Source organism: Amborella trichopoda, chromosome 12, assembly GCF_054954075.1.
Source record: "Amborella trichopoda isolate Santa Cruz 75 chromosome 12, AtrichopodaSantaCruz75HAP2 v2.0, whole genome shotgun sequence".
Lineage (NCBI taxonomy): Eukaryota > Viridiplantae > Streptophyta > Magnoliopsida > Amborellales > Amborellaceae > Amborella > Amborella trichopoda.
In genome coordinates this window covers 41,010,461-41,031,749 of record NC_142347.1, presented here as the reverse complement: position 1 = coordinate 41,031,749, position 21,289 = coordinate 41,010,461, and the positions used below count along the sequence as shown (strand labels likewise).

The 21,289-nt window shown below is 34.2% G+C and overlaps 1 protein-coding gene across 1 annotated transcript; it reads left to right on the top strand.

Moving 5' to 3' along the window:
* Window positions 1-13,872: 13,872 nt before the first annotated feature.
* Window positions 13,873-20,391, top strand: LOC18447009 (uncharacterized). Its single transcript, XM_011629742.3, has 4 exons — window positions 13,873-14,033; window positions 15,877-16,118; window positions 17,305-17,838; window positions 18,997-20,391. Exons 2-4 carry the CDS (start codon window positions 15,936-15,938, stop codon window positions 20,038-20,040), a joined length of 1,761 nt encoding a protein of 586 aa, XP_011628044.1. The 5' UTR covers window positions 13,873-14,033; window positions 15,877-15,935; the 3' UTR covers window positions 20,041-20,391.
* The last annotated feature ends 898 nt before the right edge of the window (window positions 20,392-21,289 follow it).

The window sequence follows — 21,289 nt, the reverse complement described above, 5'->3', positions numbered from 1 at the left end:
TTTTAGTAAATGCAAGTATTTTGTTTTCTTCTTTTAGTAAATGCAAGTAATTTTTTTTGCAAGTAAATGCAAGTATTGCTTAGCAAGAACTTAGGTTATTATTTTTTCTTTTGATAAATGTAAGTATTGGAATTCGTGGTTGTTTGGGTACTAAATTCGTAACTGCAGCCACTGTTGAATTATTTTCAAGTAGATTACTTCTAAGTGGATGTGATGATTGTAATAAATACCTTTAGACAAACGAAAAACCTGCCAAAAGATTATGTGCTTACGGACTCTTATTTTAGAAAAAAACTATTTTCTTGTTACTATTTTCTTTTTTTTTTTGCTACAAATAAAAAGATTAGAACTTATCATTTTGATGAAAACACAAAACTCATTTTTTTTCAATTTTTTTTGGATTTTTTGATGATCAGAACTTATCATTTTGATAAAAACACCTAAAGGAATGTTGGATTTTTTGAAATCAGTTAAAGACTTGGAGTTTTTAAAGTTTTTCTTGCAAACCTATAAAATATCAAAATTTTCCTTTTCAAATTTATTTATTTATAAGTTTCTACCTTCTTGTAATGCCTCATTTTAAACTTCATTCAAAATTTTGTCCTCTTTTTTTATTTGAACTGTTTGAGTTTTGATTTTGAGATGAGCTTACAAAAGTGAGATTCAATCATGAATCTTAATTTAACAAAACATTTTTTTAAAAATTCATTAACATATTCCTATGAATAAAAAATAGTTATTGATTAAGGAAAAGAATCACAAGAAAACATATTCTAAAGAAAAAAAAAGAAAAAGAAAAAAGAAATAAAATCTTAGTTAGGGGAAGAGCAGCCAAGTAAAAACTCTTTCTTTTTTTTCTAAAGCAAACGCATTATTGCCAAGAGGGAGCGAACGTAATTGATTCAATCACTACTAAAGATTCAAGAAGTTGGGAATGAAGGGTGAGGTTCAAACATGTGGGTTTCATTGGTCTACAAAATACAAAACTTTGGAAGGACCATTCTTCCTCGTATTGGTGATAAAGGGGCAAAAAATAAGAACAAACTAGTCGAACTCCCTTATTGTTTTAGATACTCAAAGTGTTTCCTCAAGACGATATTTGGCCGTATTCAATACTGTAAATGATGTGCATAAGAAAAGGTAATTAGTCATCGATATACCAAAAATAGAAGGTCTCTTGCAGTAATTTTAAGTTTTATGTAATAAGAATGATAATGATATAGAAAGATACGATCATTATCTAGAAAATTATGATCATGATAAGGATTAACATGATAAAGATTATCATGTTAATCCTTTGCTGTAATCTTCTCTTTCTATATCTGTACAAATTTGCTGTAATCAAATCTTGGATTGAGTCAATCAAGGGTGCGTACATAACTATTATAAATAGAACACACATCCCTCTCTATGGGCGTGGAGAATTTGACACAAATATTGTTCTCTTCTTCATGGTATTAGAGCCAAGGTTCCCTCAATACTTTCGCAAGTCTCTATTTTTTATTTAATTCAAATACATTATATTCTCTCTCTAAAATAATACAAGCCCAATTTTTCTCGTCTCTTTCTCTGTCTCTCTCTAAAAAAAACAAATTTTTATTATCTCGTCCCTCAAGTAAATTTTTTTTTGCTTTTTGATCGTCCTTCATAAGTAATTTTTTTTTTTGCTTGTTGATCGTCCCTCAAAAAAACTTTTCTCTCGTCTCTCAATAAAATTTGCTCTCGTTCCTCTCAAAATTTTCTCTTGTCCCTCACAAAAAATTTTCTCACATCCCTCTCAAATAATTTGCATCATAAATTTCAGCTCTCATCCCTCAAAAAGTTTTTAGCCTTCCTGATGGTTCTACATTAGAGGCCCCTAAGTTTTTCCTCTCTGATAAAGATGTTCCTACTTCGGAATATGAACAGTGGTACACTCATGCTTAACTCATCATCGTATGGATCAACTCTACGTTATCCCTTGATATTTTGGCATAAGTTCTTAATATTGCCACTGCAAAAGATCTCTGGTCCACCCTTCATGATTCCTATGCACAACAATCTGAGGTGCGATTGATGCATCTTCGCACCGAGCTTCAAAATTGCGCATGTGGGGCAAAATCTATTCAAGAGTATTTAAATAAGATGAAATCTCTCTTTGCTTCACTTATGGCTCGACCACCTCTCCCATCATATACATCTTTCCGCCCTCTCTTACTTGAATATGAGTTCTTGTTCAATCTTTCACATATGAGAGACAATGATTCAATTAGTGCATCTGAACCTACACATGCTGTTCTATATGCATATTCTCAAATGCCTAAAGGTAGAGAAAAACGACGAAGTTGAGGAAGAGGAAGAGGATGAGGACTTGGTAGTGGCAATCTTATCGATGCTCAATGTGTTCCACCACACTATGCAGGTCGAGGAAGATGAATGTTACCAACACCACCAACACATCCTTTGAATAGGATTAGTGTTAAATCTTGTCAAGTCTGTGGTCGCACAAACCATCTCGCTCCTCAATGCTATTATCACCACTCTTGATAGAACTCTCAGGACAACCCTAATACTTTGACTCACTCTCTCGAGTCTGTCTCCCATCATACCTTCTGAGGCAAGTTGACTTGTGGACACTGGAGCTACAAATCATGTAGCTGATAATTCAGGTATGCTTGTTAATGTCATTCTATATTCTGGTTCATATCGTATCATTATGGGTGATGGTTCCTCATTCCCTATCTTACATATTGGTATTGCCTCTGTTATTTTGTCTATGGGTTTCCTAAAAGTGTTTAATATTTTTTTTGCCCCTAAATTTCAGAAAAATGTACTCTCTGTATCTCAATTTGTCGACCAATTTAATTGTTCATTCTTATTTACACTTACTTTTCTCCAGGAAGCTCATCGCTAAAGGAAAACGCCATGAAAATCTCTATTTCATTAAAAATGATAAAGTCCATGCCTTGTTTGTTGATGTCCTAGCCTCTACAAATAGTCCTATAGTCTCTGTAGAACTGTGACAACATCTGTTAGCTCACACCAACTATGCTATAGTAGACCATTTGAATAAACTCAAGGCCTTGCCCTCTTTATGTAATAAAGTGTTGCGTATCTTGTTTGCAAAGGCTGTCAGCTTGGAAAACATCACCAATTATCTTTTTTTAGTACTAGTAAGCGTACTTTTCGCTTTCTTGAACTCATTCCTACTGATTTATGGGGACCATCTGATTTTCTGTCTCTTTATGGCTCTCGCTATTATTATATTAGTTTTGTTGATGATTTCACCTGCTTTACATGGATATATTCTATAAAATCCAAATCTGAAGCTTTTCAAGTTTTTCAGTCCTTCAAATAATTTACTGAAAAACATTATCAACTACGAATGAAATTCCTTCGTAGTAATAATGATGATGAATTTACTTCTAATGCTTTTAGATTATTTTATCAAACTCATGTATTACACAACAATTCTCTTGTCTACATACATTTGCTCAGAATCATGTGGTAGAGTGAAAACACGGATGCATCAATGAATTGGGATTGTGTTTAATATTTGATAGTGGGATACCGATGTATTTTGGAGTGAGGCATTTAATACAGCTGTGTTTGTTATTAATAGGTTACCAACTTTTGTTAATCCAAACCACATGTGCCCATATCAAATGCTCACAGGAAAAGTTCTCCATTATTCAATTTTGCATACTTTTGGCTGCATGTGTTATGTTTATATTGTGTTTATCAGTTACAGTGATGAGCATAAAAGGTATCGATGCTACTCTCTTGCTAACATATGAATACATGTTTATCATTATGTAACCTTTGATGATGAACGATTCTACCAGCAAAAAAAGAAAAGTTGCAAGGAGGATGACTCACATCTTTTATTTTCTTTTATTATATCTCCTGACGGGGATGCATTATTTGCTAGATCTCAATCATTGCAACAGAGTAGTTCTGAGTCCTGGAAAGATGAAACTATTCGCCACGTACCGAGTGGTGGTGACAATGTTAATTCCTCTATAGAAAGTATTTCAAGTTCACCAACCCATAATAACAAGCCACATCGGTCTTCTAGAGGTGTTCTACTACGAAAGTACTTTCAAATAGCGGATTGGGCATCATATAGTGATCACTCCCCTGAACATTATTCATTTCTCATTGAATTCACTAAGCATACAGAACCAAGTACCTACAGAGAAGCCATAAAAAATCCCAAGAAGGTTGAGGCCATGAATGAAGAATTGCTTGTTCTTCATCAAAACCACACTTGGAATATTGTACCTAGATCAAAAAATAAGAATTTTGTTTGCTACAAATGGGTTTATAAGATCAATTACAAGGCTAATGGTACTATTGAAAGATATAAAGCGAGATTGGTGACTAAATGTTATAATTAAAAGTATGGGTTGGACTATGAAGAAACCTTTAGCCTTGTTGTGAAGATGGAAATTGTAAAACTAGCATTAGCAATGACTAATCTCTATAGTTGGAGATTACATTAGTTAGATGTAAAAACTGAAGTTTTGCATGGTGATCTCTAAAAAGAAATCTACATGTAGCAACCATCAGGATATGGAGAATCCAAACGGTCTAATCTTGCGTACAGATTAACGAAGATGATATATGGTCTCGAATAAGCCTCACGAGCATGGTTTGAAAGTTTCTGCAAAGCTCTTCTTATAGGAGATTATTTTCGAAGTGTTGCAGAAAACTTACTATTTCGCAATAGGAAAGGACAAAAGCTGATAATGATGTTTCTCTATATTGATGATATCAATGTAATAGGGAATAATGAGGATAAAGTATAACAGCTAAAGATGATGCTCGGAGCACAATTTGCAATGAAGGATTTTGGAAATATAAAGTATTTCCTAGGTGTGGAAGTTGAGCACACGAGACAAGGTATGGAATTGACACAACACAAGTATGCATTAGATTTGTTGGAAAAATTTGGAATGGGTAACTGTAAACCTTCACCAATGTCAATGGTAACAAAAAAATTATCTGCTAGAGATGATGATCATGTTCAAGGTCTAAAAAAATATAGAAGTCTTATTAGTAGTCTACAATACCATTTTCACTTGATCAAATATCATTCATGCTGTCAATCAAATATGTCAGTTTGTGCAAGATCCTCATGAGATGGACCTCATAGCAGCTAAAAAGCAAATGATTGTTTCACGCTCAAGTTCAAAAGCAAAATATCGAGCAATGTCTTCAACAACTGCTGAAATCACTTGGTCTCTCCACATTCTATCAGAAATGGGTATTAGAATTCAACATACAATTTTTCGTTGTGATAATCAGAGTGCCATAAAGCTTGCCTTTAATCCAGTCCTTCATGCACGAACCAAGCATATTGAACTGAATTATCATTTTATTTGAGAAAACGTTGAAAGTGGAGAGATAGCTCTTGATTATGTTTCAACTACAGAACAACTTGCTGACATTTTTACAGAAGATCTTCCTACATCACATCGTTAGATAGCAAACAAGTTGTCCATGTATCACATTGGTAATAGTTTGAGGGGGAGTAATAAGAATGACAATGATTTAAAAAGATATGATCGTTATCTAAAAAGTTATGATCATGATAAGGATTAACATGATAAGAATCATCATTATACATTGTAATCTTCTCTTTCCATATGTCCAGATTTGCTGTAATCAAATCATTGATTGAGTAAATCAAAGATGCATACATAACTATTATAAATAGAATATACATTCCTTTCTATGGGTATGGAGAATTTGACACAATTATTATTCTCTATATTTCTTCACCATGCACCCGAATAAGAAGCCTATTGTGTAGAGCACCAGAGTCTTGTATTTTAGAGAGAGAAATAGAGAAAAAAATGAGTAGAGATAGAGAGAGGGATGGGTGCGCTGTTCTATTTGAAAATTCGTATGGAGAATGATATGCATTATGTATTTCTAAAATGGGAAGAAAACCTATTATATAGAGCTCTAAAAGACTGCAAATTTATTATTGAATATGTTACATACACCACCAGCAGTCACCTGTTACATGCACCATCCTTAATCTTTATGACTATGATATATTACATTCCTCATGTCTTCAACGGTTAGAGATCATTGGATTCTCACATGTGCCACACTCACAAAAAGATATCGAGTATCGAGCCCGACCTATACACGTGCTCGGGCGAGGGGCGCCGATGCAAACTGCAAAGTGTGCCATCAAGCACCCTTGCATCTACGCCTACACGTGCGCGTGTGCGTCACACACTTTCCATGTTCTGCATGTGTATGCATTTATTCTCATATTTGTTTTAAGAGTATAAAGCATGAAAATATCATCACCTAAATACAACTCAATCTAGACTCTCCTATTCAAGGTGGGATTAAAAACACACAATTATCTCTCTACAAACACACAATTATTGCCACAGGTGCATATATGTCAACATAATTGATGCCCCTCTTTTTTATTTAAAGCCTTTGGCTATTAATATCGCCTTCTATTTATTAATAGAATCATCAACGTTATGTTTTCTTTTAAAAATCCATTTACAACTTATGAGTTTAGAACCAGGTGGAAGATCTACCAATTTTCAAGTTTTCTTTGCAATTCTGGAATCCATTCCACAATTTATAACTTCTTTCCAAAAAGTTGCATCTAGTGATACCAAGACTTCACTTGATGATATAGGATCTTCTTCCACATTTGAGATTATTGGTATTGAATTTAGTATTTTATTATGATTAGCCTCAAATAGATAAATATAAAAATCTTGTTCAAAGTTATAAAATGGATCACTTCTAATTCTTTACTTCTTAATGGTTTTATTTTCTCATCATCTTTATTTTGTACATGTTCTTCATCAACATTTTGATCAGTCTCATGATTATTTTCTCTTTGCAGACTACTTGTTTTATCTGGTTCACTTTTATATAAGTGAGATTTTTAAAAAGTTCAGCATCTCTTGATTTGATTATTATATTAAAATTTAGATCCCAAAATCTATATGCTTTACTATTTTGTGTATATCTTATAAATACACATTTAATGGTTCGATGATCTAATTTATTTCTTTTAGGATCTGGAAACCTAACAGATGCAATGTAACCCTATACTTTAAAAAGTTTGAACTAAAGTTCATAAGGGGTTTTATTACTATTTTTATATGTAATTGTATTCAAAATATAACATGTTGATAATAAAGCTTATCCTCATAAATTTAATGGCAAAGAAGAAAAAACTAACATTGCATTAACCATTTCTTCCAAAGTTCTATTTATTTCTTTCTACTAATCTATTTTGTTAAGGGGTATAAGTAGCAATCACTTGATAAATAATGCCATTGTTTTCACAAAATTCATTAAAATCATTTGATAAGTACTCTCCACTCCTATCATACACTCCACCCCAATCACTTCTTAAAATTTTAATTTTCTTGTTAAGTTGATTTTTCACCTATGTTTTGAAAACCCTAAATTTTTTGATCCTCATCTTTATGTCTAAGCAAATAAACAAAAGCATATTTCAAAAAATTATCAATAAATGTGGTGAAATATAATGAAATATCTTTTAACACCTCTAGTTAGAACATTATCTAAATCACATATATCTTTATATATAAGTGCTAACAATTTAATATTTCGTTTTACTTTATGAAATTGTTTTTTAGTTATTTTAGCTTGTGGACATACTTCACTTTTTATATTAGATAATTCATCAAAGTTAGAAATCAAACCTAACTTAACTAAAGGTCTAATAAAAGAATAGTTAACATGTCCTAATTTACCATGCAACACATTGCAAGCAGGTACAATATAAGCTGAAGACTTTTAACAAAATCAAGTTGAAACATTATGTCGCAAGAGTAACTCTTGCTAACAAACACATATTTTTTGGTCAACATAAGCTTGTCAGACCCAATAGCCATTTTAAAACCCTTCTTATTTAAGATACATCTCGGCACAAGATTTCGTATCATATTCAGCATGTAGTACACATTTTTAAAGGTAAAAGCCTTGTCCGCACTAAATTTTAGTTCTACTGTACCCTTTCCAAGCATTGTGGTGATAGCCCAAGCTCTAAGTTGAACTGAATTTCCATAGCCCACTTGTTTAAAGATCTTAAATAGATCTCTATTATTAGACATATGAATAGTATTGTCGGTATCGACCCATCATCCATCATCTTTATTGATCGTGTTTATTTTTGTGACTATTGCTATAAATTGCTCATCAGTAGTTTTACTATCTTGGTTTCTGTTTGAAGTCGGCATTCTCTTAAATAGTGTCTTGATTTTCCATATACAAAACAAGAGCTTTTTCTTTTATTTTTGTTGGCACTAAAATTGTGGTCTTTAAATTTCATCATTTTGGACTTTAGGAAAGAAATGTTTGATTTTTGCTCAATAAGGTTTGCTTTAGTTTAAAATTCTATCTTAATATTCCTGAAATCTATTATCTTCTTTAATTTGAAGAGACCTCTGAAATTGTACCAAACCAATATCCACTTTCTTATATTTTATTTGTTTTGATATTCTTTACAAGATGGGGATAGCTTGTGAATTGTAATGTTTATTTGAAAAGATTAATTTAATTGAGTACCACAATATTTAAGTTCATTGACTACAAGCTATAACTTGTATACTTGAAGAAAAATTGACTTGTTTTTAATGAATTCAAAGTTCAAAAAATTAGAGATAAGAAACCTTTCTTTTATATAGTCTTTTGTAATATACTTGGTTTCAATAAGCTTTTATAATTATCTTACCATCGCAAATGATGTATATATATCATTTATGAGATCTGCCAAAGCATTGAGAATATAACCTTTGCAGAAGTAGTCATCCTCTATCGTCTTTCGTAAGCTTGAGTTTGCTCCTTGATGGACTCTTCAATTGGTGGCAGTGGTTCCGATATAGCTTCAATGACTATGTAAGCCATTTTGAGAGAAGTGAGTAAGAAGAGCACCTTTTATTGCCATCTTTTGAAGTTTGTTCCATTAAAGAACACGAGTCTTGTGAAATTGTGATTAATGACTTTCAAGGAAGTCATCGCAGCCTCCTTGTTTTCACCCCATGCAATATCGTATTGAAATATTGGAAATTGGTTAGGTGAAAAAGAGAAAAAAACAGAGAATAAATTAGTTGAACTCCTTTATTATTTTCGGGCAGACAGAGTGCTTTTTAAAGACGCCTTTTTAATAACGTAAATGGTGTGCATAAAAAAAAGGCAAATTGTCTTGGGATAGAGGAAAACAAAAGGTCTCAGCACTTCTAAGTCCTATGCACCCAAGCTAGAAGCCTACTATATAGAGCATCATAGTCTTGTATTTAAGATAGAGAAAGAGAGAAAAAACGAGTAGAGAGAGAGGGATGAGCACTTTGTTCTATTTAAAAATTTGTATGTGGAATGATGTATATTGTGTATTTCTAGAATGAGAAGAAGACACGTTATATAGAGCTTTAAGAGGTCGTGAATTTATTGTTTGAAGGGGTTACATAGGCTACCAACAGTCATATGTTACACATACCGGCCTTAATCTTGACGGATGTGATTCGTTAGAAGCCTCTGTCTTCAACAGCTAGAGCTTTTGCGAAGTTCAAAGTGCGTCCTCGAGCCCATGCCCTCACCCGTACGCATGTGTGTGTCGTATGCTTTGTGTACCTCGCACATGCACCATCATTATCACTTTTCTTTTAAGAGTATAAAGTATGAGAATGTCCACACTTAAATACCACTCAATTAACACTTTCCTCTTCAACCTGGTACTAAAAACCCACACGATTCATTCTCTACAAAATAAAGCTTAGAAAAACCTCACAAAATATATATTATTTTGAAATACACACTTATATTTTACAAAACCAAATATACTAACAATTCCTATATCGAGTTTTCTTTGGCTAGCAATCATTTACCTTGGGTTGTTGTTCATGTTATTTACTAATGTTATTGTTGTTATTTTATTGTGTTCTCTCAACAAAATCATTATATGTTTTGTGTGACAACACTATCAGAAGCATGCCATGTTATTATGCCAAAGGGAAATTTAGATAAAAATTTGTTAAATAGACTAGATGCTACCAAGTCATGACATAAAATTACTTTTATGTGAATTCATTGTAACCTCACAATAATTGTCAATTGGAGATTTATTTTTGTGTCCCTCTATACATACTTAATTGTTTTAGCCAAATCCTAAATATTAATTATTTTTTAACTTACTTTGTTTTTTGCATTCCTATTTTTTGTATCACATTTTGAAAAAAAAAAAACCTTGATATACAACCAGTTTATTAATTTGCTGATATATTTTTATTCCCTGACTTGCTAACTATGGTTTGATCATAGGAGTTTCAAACCTATGAGTTGTCCGTGTTTCATTGTTAGACGTAGGTTCTGGTTAATTGTAGCTCGCCATGCATGTTCCCTTCACAAGAAAGGTTCATTCATGCATTGGTTGGGCATTCCTACTGTTTATTTTTTGTTTTTTCCATGCAGTTTCATAGTAACAATAATATACTTGGGCAGTGCTAGCCAATTGTAGTATTTTTTTGGCTTTTTTTAAAGTATAAAAAGCTTTTTTTTAAAGAAATACACCTGGCAATCTACACCCCCCACCCCACCACCACTCGAAAAAGAAAGACTTTTTGTAGTGACTTTAGTTATACATAGCATATGATATAAATGGCCCCTTCGGCTTTCACAATTTTTTTTTTTTTTTTTTTCACACTTACGAATTCTTTGTAAAAAATAATTACGAATTCTTTGTAAAAAATAATTACCAGTGAAAATATCTGATAAATCTTATCTTAATTGGAAATTATAGGGAGTGAGTATGTCATAACTATGATGATTCTTAGGTACTAGCCCGTTTCCACCGGGCTATAGGGGCGAGAGAACACGAAAATCATTTGAAGATATCAGAGAGACTTTTGGTCAAGATCGGCTCGGTCGGTCCGACCTAAGAATACCACGGCCTGGGCCATGAAATGTGATCCGAGGGCCGGGCATACACCAAGCCTAGACCAGCCTGGCTCCGATGGACAAGGACCGGACTAGGGCTAAGGCTAAGGCTGGACCAGCCCATTGCCAACCCCACATCAGCAACCGCACATGAACCTTAAATATCTTTGTTCTTAATGAAGGAATAAATTTGGTAGATGCCAAGGGTATTCTTGTCTATAGGATTTACCAAGCAAGAACACATGGTGCCGTCTAGGAAGAAAAAGTGGTCTAGGTCCAATATACAGGCTTCTAAATTTAGAGGCTCTCTAGGATTTGGAAAAGGTTTATATAGAGCCGAGGCTCTAAATAATCAAATTAGAACCCACATACAAAATTTTATTAAAAGAGGTTGTTTTGATGCTCAAATATCTTCAAATTGATCATCTCGACATCAAAATGCATGGACATGAAAAAAAAAAAAGGATTTTAAAGTTTTGAAAATAGTTGCATCATGTAACACATTTTTTGGACTATCAATTTTCAAGATTTTTCATGTTTTCATAGATTTACTTGATCTACACTATTTTTGAAGCTTTAAATTTTATTATTAATGTCAAAAATATATTTTAAGGCTATCATAAAGATTTCCAGTATTAAAACCATATTTCTCGATACTATTTGAAGGTGGGCTTTACTTTGATTGTTTAGAGCCTCGGCTCTATACAAATCGCACCCTAAATTTTTCATTAAGAGAGAGAGAGGACTAAACAATAGAGCCCAAAAGATATTGTACTCCAGCAAGAATATATTATTTAGTATTTGCTTGTGTAAAACCCTATCTAGAATGAATTTTTGGCTCCCAAATTTTAGGGGTGTAACCTCTTCATCCCATTGATTACTTCAATTTAAAGTATTTTATAATTGCACCATCTATGCAATTAAAAAGATAATGTCTCGAAATTGCTTAGAGATCATCCAATTTTTAGATGAAAGATCTAAGTTTTAAAAAACTAAAATTTTAAAATGTTTCTTTTGATTATAATCATTTAGTGATTCTCAGGTGGTTCGCAATATTTCAAATAAAAAAAATCCTCCCAAATAAATCTTCTCACCCAGGGAGTAGAAATAAACCATGCTCTTGAAAGAACATAGCATATGTACTGATAATGGAAAGCACAAAACACGTGGCGACAGAAGAGCTTTTACAAGGCAAAAACCTATTTAAGAGTTTTTTTTATGACTTTAAATTTAGGAAAAAAAAAATTTCTGCCTCTTTTTTTTTTTTAATTAAAGTATATAGAAAGGAATGTTCTAACTCAAAATATAAGGACGTAACCCTCTCAACCGATCAAGCAGCAACCACCGTTGAGACTTATAAACCAACCTCAAGAATTGCAAACAACGATCAATAATTGTACTAGAAAATAGGATTGCATGCTATAAGATTATTTGTTCTTTTGGTACAATGAAGTCATATACCCATATTATAAAATGTATGGCCAGAAGGTATCACATAATTGAAGAAATTTATTTTAGATTTGGAAAATAGTTTGGAAAAATTATTTTAAATTAATCATCTAAGCTTGAACATTATGATTGTGTAAAAAAAAAAAAAAAATTCAAATTCTAAAAATAGTGTATATTGCAACATCTTGACCATCCATTTTGCCCTAAAACTAAGTGTTTATAGATCTTGTAGATCCATACCATTTTTTGAGTTTCAAATTTTATTGTCGGTGTTGAAAATCAATTTTAGAGCCATCATGAAGATTTCTAATGCGAAAGTGCTTTTCAGATGAGGATTTGACGTGAGGCTTTATTTTGTTTTCATAACGTTTGGGCCGTATAAAAACTTCATCCTTTAGATTTTGTGTTAATAAGTGATATACCTTTAGCCACCGGGTTTCACATCTAACTGTTATTAGTAATTGTGATTTTTTGTATCAAACATGAATGGCCTTGTATATATTGACAAAAAAATTAGTCTCTTAAATATAAATAGAGACCATTCAATATTGAACGGTTAGATTAAGTGTTTAGGAACCAAAAATATTTTTTCTTCAATTACTAATCACTAAAAAGCTCATGCCAAATGTCAGACAAAAAATATCTTCCCAAGTAGGCATTTTGCCTAAGGCAATAATTGGCGGCAATGGGCCTGGTGGCTCGGCCTGCCCTGTCCAACCAGCCCAACCCTAAAAAGTAAAGCCTAGGACACAAAATATGACCCCGAGCATAGGGTAGGGCCGGGTCTGGCTAAAACAAAACCCTAACCCTAACCATTTGTTGCTCTTTATAACCGAAGAGCAGCAGCAAACATATGCTAGTTGAGGTGAGATCTCAAAAAGGAGGAGGTATCAATTCCCTGCATTGCAAAATACCCGAAATTTCGTCCCTAAAATCCGAAACTTTAAAACCTTGGCGACATCTCAAGGAATCTTTGAGCCTCCTGGCCCCCTTTCCATAAAAAGGCCAAAAACGAAAACATTTTTAAAAAAAGAAAAAAAGAAAAAGAAAAAGAAAAAAAAAGAGATATCAAACAGTACAATTTGTTCAGTCCCCCTCTCTTACAAAAAGACAAATAAGAGGCGTCACGTTTTGACGCCTACAACCTAAAATTGACGCCAGGCGTCAAGACACAAAATCTTCTTATTCCTTCGAAGACAGAATCTTGGTTTGAAAGAAAATCAAAATACACTGTTTTTCTAAAACTAAAAAATTTGTAAAAAACTAAAATTGTTTCTTCTTTTCATCCAATGGCGTTCTAAGAACTGATCTGAACTATGCCACGTGGAGTTTATAAACGGTTCCACGTGTACCAATCTAGGTCATCCTGTCTCAAAAGATCGGCCCACTTCCTAGATAATCGCCGATATTTTTACTAACTTTTCTTCCTTTTTTCTTTTTTAAGCTTTTTGTTTGATTAGAAAAAGGAGCTTCTCTGTTTTACTGTTGCTTATTCTCTTCTGGTAAAGATAAGGCGCCAGATTTTTTTGGGTATATTTTTGTACGGGAGATCTTGTTCTGCTAACATTTTTGCGATTAATTCCGCTGATTTCTTACTAATGGAGAAAGGCTTTGGATTGGATCTAGTTGCTTAATATCACTGAAATTTTCAGGTGATTTTTTTTTTTCTTTTCTCTTTGTTGATGGGTTATCTCTTTCTATTGTTTGTTTGTTTGATTTGTCATTTGTTAATTTTTTTGATATGATTCTTTGTTTTTGTTCTGATTTTTGGGTTTTTGAGTTTTTTTGTTTTTTTTTTCAAATATCTATTTTCACAAATTACTTAATCATTTGGTGGTCTTTGGTGAGTTTTTTTGCTTATATAATGGTGAATGTTGGTTTATGGATCTATGTATTTGGGATTGGATTTGTTGCCCCGATTTTTCTATTTGGGTTTTCTTAGATCTCTGGGTGAATCCATTTTTGTTGGATTTGGTTAAGGTTTTTTTATTTCAATATTGTTGCAGAGATTTAAGGCGATTGTTATGGTTATCCTGTTTCCAAGTTTTCTTTTTTGATAGTTAAGTTGGGGTTTGGGCAAGTTCCTTACCGGTCTCTTAATCTGCTTAAAAGAGTACATAATTTGTATTTTAAATCTCACTAATCACCTTTACATTCCACAAAAACTCAAAATTTCCCTAAAGAGAGAGTTGTGAAAGTGTAACCCTAGGTCAGCAAATGTTTCCTCATTGGTCGCATCAACACGAAACTGTATAGGATAACCATTTGCATTTGTAAAGGATAGAAGTTTGTGAATGTTGAGACACAGCCTCATTTCTTGTGAAGCCATGGCACGAGTGCATGCAGAAATTTTATTTCTTTCCTTTATAACTAGTTCTTTCACTTCTTTGGTAACACTTGTTGAGTTTTCAATTTTCATGTGACAAGTATCAATTAGTGTATCATTTGAAGGTTGAAACTGTTTTTCTTTTTAAGTTTTTCTTAACCGATGCAGGTTGACGTGAAATTTTCAAAGGTTAAATGTGAGAATTAAGCAGTACACTTTGTGCTTTTGCCACTTGGGCTTAAAATAGTTCTCATTATTAGCAATCAAAAGAGATATCTCATTACTACTCCGAACACTTCCACGATTTGATTCAACTGTAACTAATGAATCAAAGGCATCTTTGTTCTTAATAAATGCTGAGTAAAATTTCTTAAATAAACCAATGGTGAATATGTATATTGGGCATTTCCTTGTGTTGTTGCAAATGCAGGTCATAAACACTGAGGAAAATAAATAAAGTGAACCCAGTAGAGTTTTAGAGCTAAGAAATCATTAAGGAAAAGAACATCCCTGATGTGAATGCATTGTTGTTGGATTGGAATAATCTTGAGTCCATGTGCAACTACAGCACCTCATCCTCTGATCCTTAAATCGTAATAATATCATTAAACATCCAGGTTCTTATCTGCATATAAGGCATGATGTTTGCGGTGGACAATGCATTATGACATGCAAAATTCTAAGCAAGTGAATTAGATTTCCAACAGACGCACAAACACCCATCATGTTTTTTAACATGTCTCATGTAGTATGAACTTTGCTAACATAATAGCTCCCATTTAGACGGATGTTCACAGAACAAAAGCCCCATTTTACCTGTAATTTCTGTTCTACCCTTTATGTATGAAATAACATGCTCTGCTCAAAAATTATTTTGCATGATGCGGTTGGCGTGTTTACTGTTCCATAATCTTGGGTGTATTAATAAAGGTCCTGCTGTCCTGACTGTAAGTTTTATACTTGATAGAGTTGTGTCCCTTTGGATAACTTGATTTTTTGTCACTATGCACTGCTGTGAGTTAGTTTATAAATCAAAGTGATAGTGATTCTAGTTTTGAATGGTATTTATCCTGACATCTGGCCTTTATTTTTGTCACCAGTTTTGTGCTTTCATCTTGCAAGTTTCTTTTCTAAATTGCGTACTTGATGTTGATCTGTGCAATTCTCAGGGATGTAATTGTTGGCACTATCCATAAAGTTGTTGCTCCTGCATACTGAGCTGGAAGATATGACAAGCATGGAGATATCTGTTAATATTCCAGATAATTGCAATGCAAATGCAAATGCAGAAATTGGTCGAAATATTTTTTGCATATTCAGTTCGAGGGAGGCTACGCATAATATTTCAATGGAAAATATGGAGAAAATCAGAAATATAATGATACAACACGAGAGATTATTCAAAGAGCAGGTTTGGAGCATCCTTGTTGCATAATAGGATGCCTTGGGTTACTTGAGAAATACTTGGACATTTTGTACATGATGTTGTATCTTAATCATTACGTAATTTCTATTTTCTACTGAACCTTTTGCTCGGCATTATTAAATTTCTGATGTAGTCATGAAGCTATAATAATCCCAGAGGGTAAAGAGAATTTTAATGATATACCCATTCTTAGTTGAATTTTGTACATGGTGTCTTAGTGCTATGGTTGGCGATAGTTCCTATTTGTATATTAGTAAAGTATACTATAGTCCCATTAACTATGGATAAACAGTGGTCAATTGGCCATCAATGTCCATCAAGCTAGTGGATGGTGATGGAAAGAGAGTAGGACCCACCATTGGAATCATGTCTATTCTTGTTGGGTCTCTGATTCTTTCCATCACCGTCCATCATTTCAACTGAAGGTGATGATCTAATGGACAATGAAATGATTTTGTTTTAGGAGATTCGATTATGCTTATCCCATTCCCAATGTTTCCCCTGCTCCTGCACAATGTCCCTCACCAACCTAGCACTTGTGAGCATCTCACTTTTTTGTTGGGAAAACAACCATTGGCCATAAGTAGATGTAAAAGTTTAAGTTCAAGCTTGATGTTCTTTTGCGTGTTACAAGGATCACTTTGAGGCTCAAGTGTTTATTCTTTGCCCTGTTCTCCTGACCATATTGATACCCTGATCTCCTGACCATATTGATACCAAAATCCTTTTCTCCATCACCATCTTACTAGTGCTGAGTCCTCTGGATTATTAGATGCCAAATTGCACCCCTGTCTGCCACCTTTAGAAGCCCCCATAAACACCAACAATCTCCCTGAGCTTGCAACAATTAGGAATGATATCAATGGCTCCCAACAGATTTTGACCATTAGTGTTACTCAAATCTAGTGCCGTTACTGTTGTTTTACTCATGTATTATTCTGTATATGTAAAAGTTTATGCGTGACTTTGTCCTATTGTATGTGTAGATCCCTAGTATTTAATATTGTAGATCTCTTTATTGACTGCATTCTTGCATTTAGTTGTGCGTGTTGCAGATTAATGCATTTTTAACTTTGTATTGCAGATTATTTTTCTGTGATACGACACATATTGATTTTGATTTTATTTTATGCCTTCACAACTTAAACTGTAAAATGTGTTTGTTTGCCAGGTGCGAGCATTACATAAACTCTACAGCATCCAGAAGTTAGCAATGCAAGAAATAAAGACCATGTTGTTTCATCCAAGCAAGCTGTTCTCATTTAATTCTAATGATCCTCAAATTCCTCAAGCCCATCCCAAAGAACCTCATGCTTTTCCAGTTCCAGACTTCTCTAACCCACAAAGCCTTTTCTGGATGGGTCCCAAAGAAGTTGATCCTTCCTCCATCAGTAGAAGAGATACGAGGTGGGGAATTGATCTTGAAAGGCCACCTGAAGAATATATGGATGAACTAGATTATCAAGTAGAAAATAAGCCTGATTTATCAGACAGAGATGGTGTAATACCTGGTGGTCTTGCAAATAATTTTTCTCGCTCATTCATGGGAATCAATCAGTTTGCTTCTCAAGCAGGTGCACAAGCACAAGCTCAGAGTTCGAGTCCAAGACCAGGTTCGGAAAGAAGGGATGGGAGCAGCTCTTTCGCTAATGTATCAACTCCTTCGCTCGAGTCCAATGGAGAACAACCCTTGTGGTTCCTTCAGGTTAAATACTTAGCTTGCATTAATCTTCAGTTTATATGCTTACCCTCTTTGATGTTTATTGGACATTTTGGAACCAATTTGAAAATGGGGGTTTCTTCTTTTTATTGCATCACTTTATTTTCTGTTTGATTTCATTGTTCTCTTCAAAATAATTCATTTTCTTTCTTCTCTTCAGAATAACTTGTTTCTTTGCCAGAGTATAATATTTCCATTTTCTTTCTTGATGGGAGTTTTTGTTTTACGATTTCGATATTAGTTACTGTTCGTTAGCCATAAAATAATTCTCTTTCTATTTTGAACGCGGTGTGGTCAATGGGGTTGGCTTAACTTGTTAGAAACTTGAGAGAGCATCTTAGAAATTGAGTTAAAAGAATATGACTATGATTTAGCTTAGACACCGGCAAAATGAATTACAATACGAGGTATAATGTTCCTAAGTTCCTATTTGGGTTATTTAAATGTGGATTTTAATACAAAAGATTTTGGAATGCTGGTTGTGAGCCACAAAAATGTGACATGTGAACTATCCTAATATCTATAGATATTTGGAACTATTTTATTTCTCACGTGAATTATTAGTAATCTCCCCATTTATAAATTCTAATTGGAAGCCTTCAATTTCAGTTTCAGTGCAAAATTTGTTGTCAGCCGCACCTCAAGTTCTCAGAAACCTTTGTTAATTTTTCAGCTTAATCCAAAAGAGTTCCTGGCGAACTCCTTCTGGAAGCTCACAATCTTGAACACTTTAACCATGTTTCTTCTTCAAAGATCCAGAAAATTATTCGGATTAGGACCTTGGATCTCGTATATAAGAAGACAAAAAGATGAACTTTCCCCTTTGCATATGCATAAACTGGCAAAATACATTAGCTGACATTCTGCTTCCCATATCTAGTGCTAAAAGTTTGGTTAGGGAGCTGCCATCTGCTTTGTGAACTCTTCTGCTTTTGTCTCAATAGTTGCTAGTTTGTTATAAATTGTACAAGACTACAAGGTTAAAAGAATTATATAAATTATGCCATCTTTTGTGTTTGTGAGTTCGTTAAGAGTGTCGAAAATGCTATTTCAGATTTTCCTGAATAATGAAAATAGTAAGAAGCTTAGCTTTTAAATTAGTTTGTGATTACTGCCTGGACGAGGCTGACAAATCTTTTGCAGGCTTCACCGTTGCTCACTTCCCAAAGGCAAACTTGTGCACAAACTGCAGATATAGCTAAGATCGAGGGATTGCAGAACCAAGGAAACCCGCCCAATTCACAAACTACTCAATCTTCTTCTGTCACCTACCTATCAAGTTCAGCACAAGTAACAAATGGTCAGTTCTATCAGTATCCAGCTCTAGAAAGTATGAACAATGTCGCAAGTCCCCTACAAGATCCTTTCAAGATTGTATCACCCCAAATGGGTTTGGCTCCATTCAACCTTCAGAGCCATCAATCCCCTCCAGCTACACTTCAAGAAACTAGGGGTCCCAACAATCCTTCCTCTGAAAACTTTCCTCTCTCAGATATGATTTTGCTTTCTAGAAAACCTACAAACAATAATGAGGTCATGAGAACAGGAGAAGATGAGAAGAACGAGAACCCAAATTGTTCTGGTCAAGGAAGCAGTAGTCCAGTGTCAGAAAGTGTCAAAGTTTGGAGAAATGGAGATGTCAAGAATGCAAGAGATGGTATCGATTGTGAGCATATCCACGCAGGCCATTGCTTGACAAAAGGAGGCCTGTCAACCCACGAGGACACACCCCATTTTAGTGGAGAAGCTTCTATCTCTTCATCTATTCCAGGTTCCATGACAGATCAAAGGAATAAAGCAAAAGAGAAAAAGATGGTGAGAGATAGTCTTATCACAAAGATTGAATCCAAAAGAGAAATGGGCATTGGAGGAAACGGAGAGGATTCTGATGAAGAATCTACCTTGGAAGAAGGGAGTGAAAGCATGGCTGCCATGATACTGCTAAGCCTAGCTCCTGAAAATTCACAGGCCAATGGTGGGTGGCTTGATAGTCTTAAGCAAAAAATGGAGGGTGAGTCTAGTCATTCGAGTAGAGATAGTACAAGCCAACAAAAGAAACAGATACGGAGTACAAGGAGAGCTTCAAATAGAGTTGATGAGGAGGTTACATGGACCAAACCCATAAGGCGAAGAAGGCGGAGGACATGTCGTGTCAGCAACCGCATACCACCATCAAGAAGGCGGTAAGACCACTTGTTTTGTGCATACTTCTACTTTGGCTTCTGGTTCGCTCCGTCTAGGTATCATATATAGGAAGATAAACAACTCTGTTATGAATACGAGTACAAAACACAGGCCTGGTTAGTTTAGCAGCAGTTCTATAGTAACTTTCCTTTTGATCAGATCAGGATTTTTCTATTTCTTGAGTGGTTTTCCTGGTTCAAGGAAGTCCGTCCGACCTTGAATTCTGATCATCAGTAATGAAATGAACTTGTTTCAGTACAGGGTTATTGATTAGTTTTGTAAAGTGGGTGTGGCAATTGGGTATTATGTAAAACAAACACAGACGTTTATGCAGTGCATGTGAAGATTCCCTTATTGGTTGCATGTTGCATTTCCCTCCCTCCCTCTGTGTTGTCTATGCATGCGCGCATGTGTGTTTCCACTCATGAATGTGTTGTGTACATGCATTTGCAGGAATTTCAGAAATGCAATTGAAAAAAGCAGTTTGTTGAAATAATATTTTAAGCATAATCAGTACCAAAATGAAATACGATGGAGCACGTTTGGCCATTTTTTCCCTTTATAGTTTTCTATCAAAGTATAAAATATTGAGTAATGATCCTATGAGACTTTTTTCCACTCTGATGTGTGTAGGATCTCAAATGATCACACTATTAAATTTGGTACAGATCTCTAAAAAAGTCAAGTCCTATACCCATATGATAACTTTTTGTTGGAGTCAATGGTCTCGTAGGATCATTACTCAAAAATATTTAGCCCAACGATTTTTGTTACGGTTTTTATTTGGCCAACAGATCACTTCTACGTAGATTGTATTAATGGAGTTAAGTAGTCAATGGCTTACTAAGCTTTACATTTTAACAATTTGTTTTAGTCCAAGAGGCTTATGCCTCTCTTGCAATGGTCTAAAAAACGGATCGGTGATCCGGATCGGGCTTCCAAAAAATCGATCCGGATCGACGAATCGGCGATCCGGATCGGGAATCGGGTGAATCGGTCAGAATAAAGCTTAAAAAAAATTCGAAAAAATTATTAAAATTTATTATAAATATTGGTTTTTAGGAATTCAATAAAAAATGAGGGTACTCCATTAAGAATTTTCATGTTTTTGAATGAATATGCGAATATTGATATGTTCTTTCCTTGTATGAACCGCCATTCAGCATTTAATTTACAGTATTTCGTGTTCATCCCTACATTGTTGCTGTTGGGACTCGATATGTGAATAATATGGTTGGGATAGGGTGGCTTC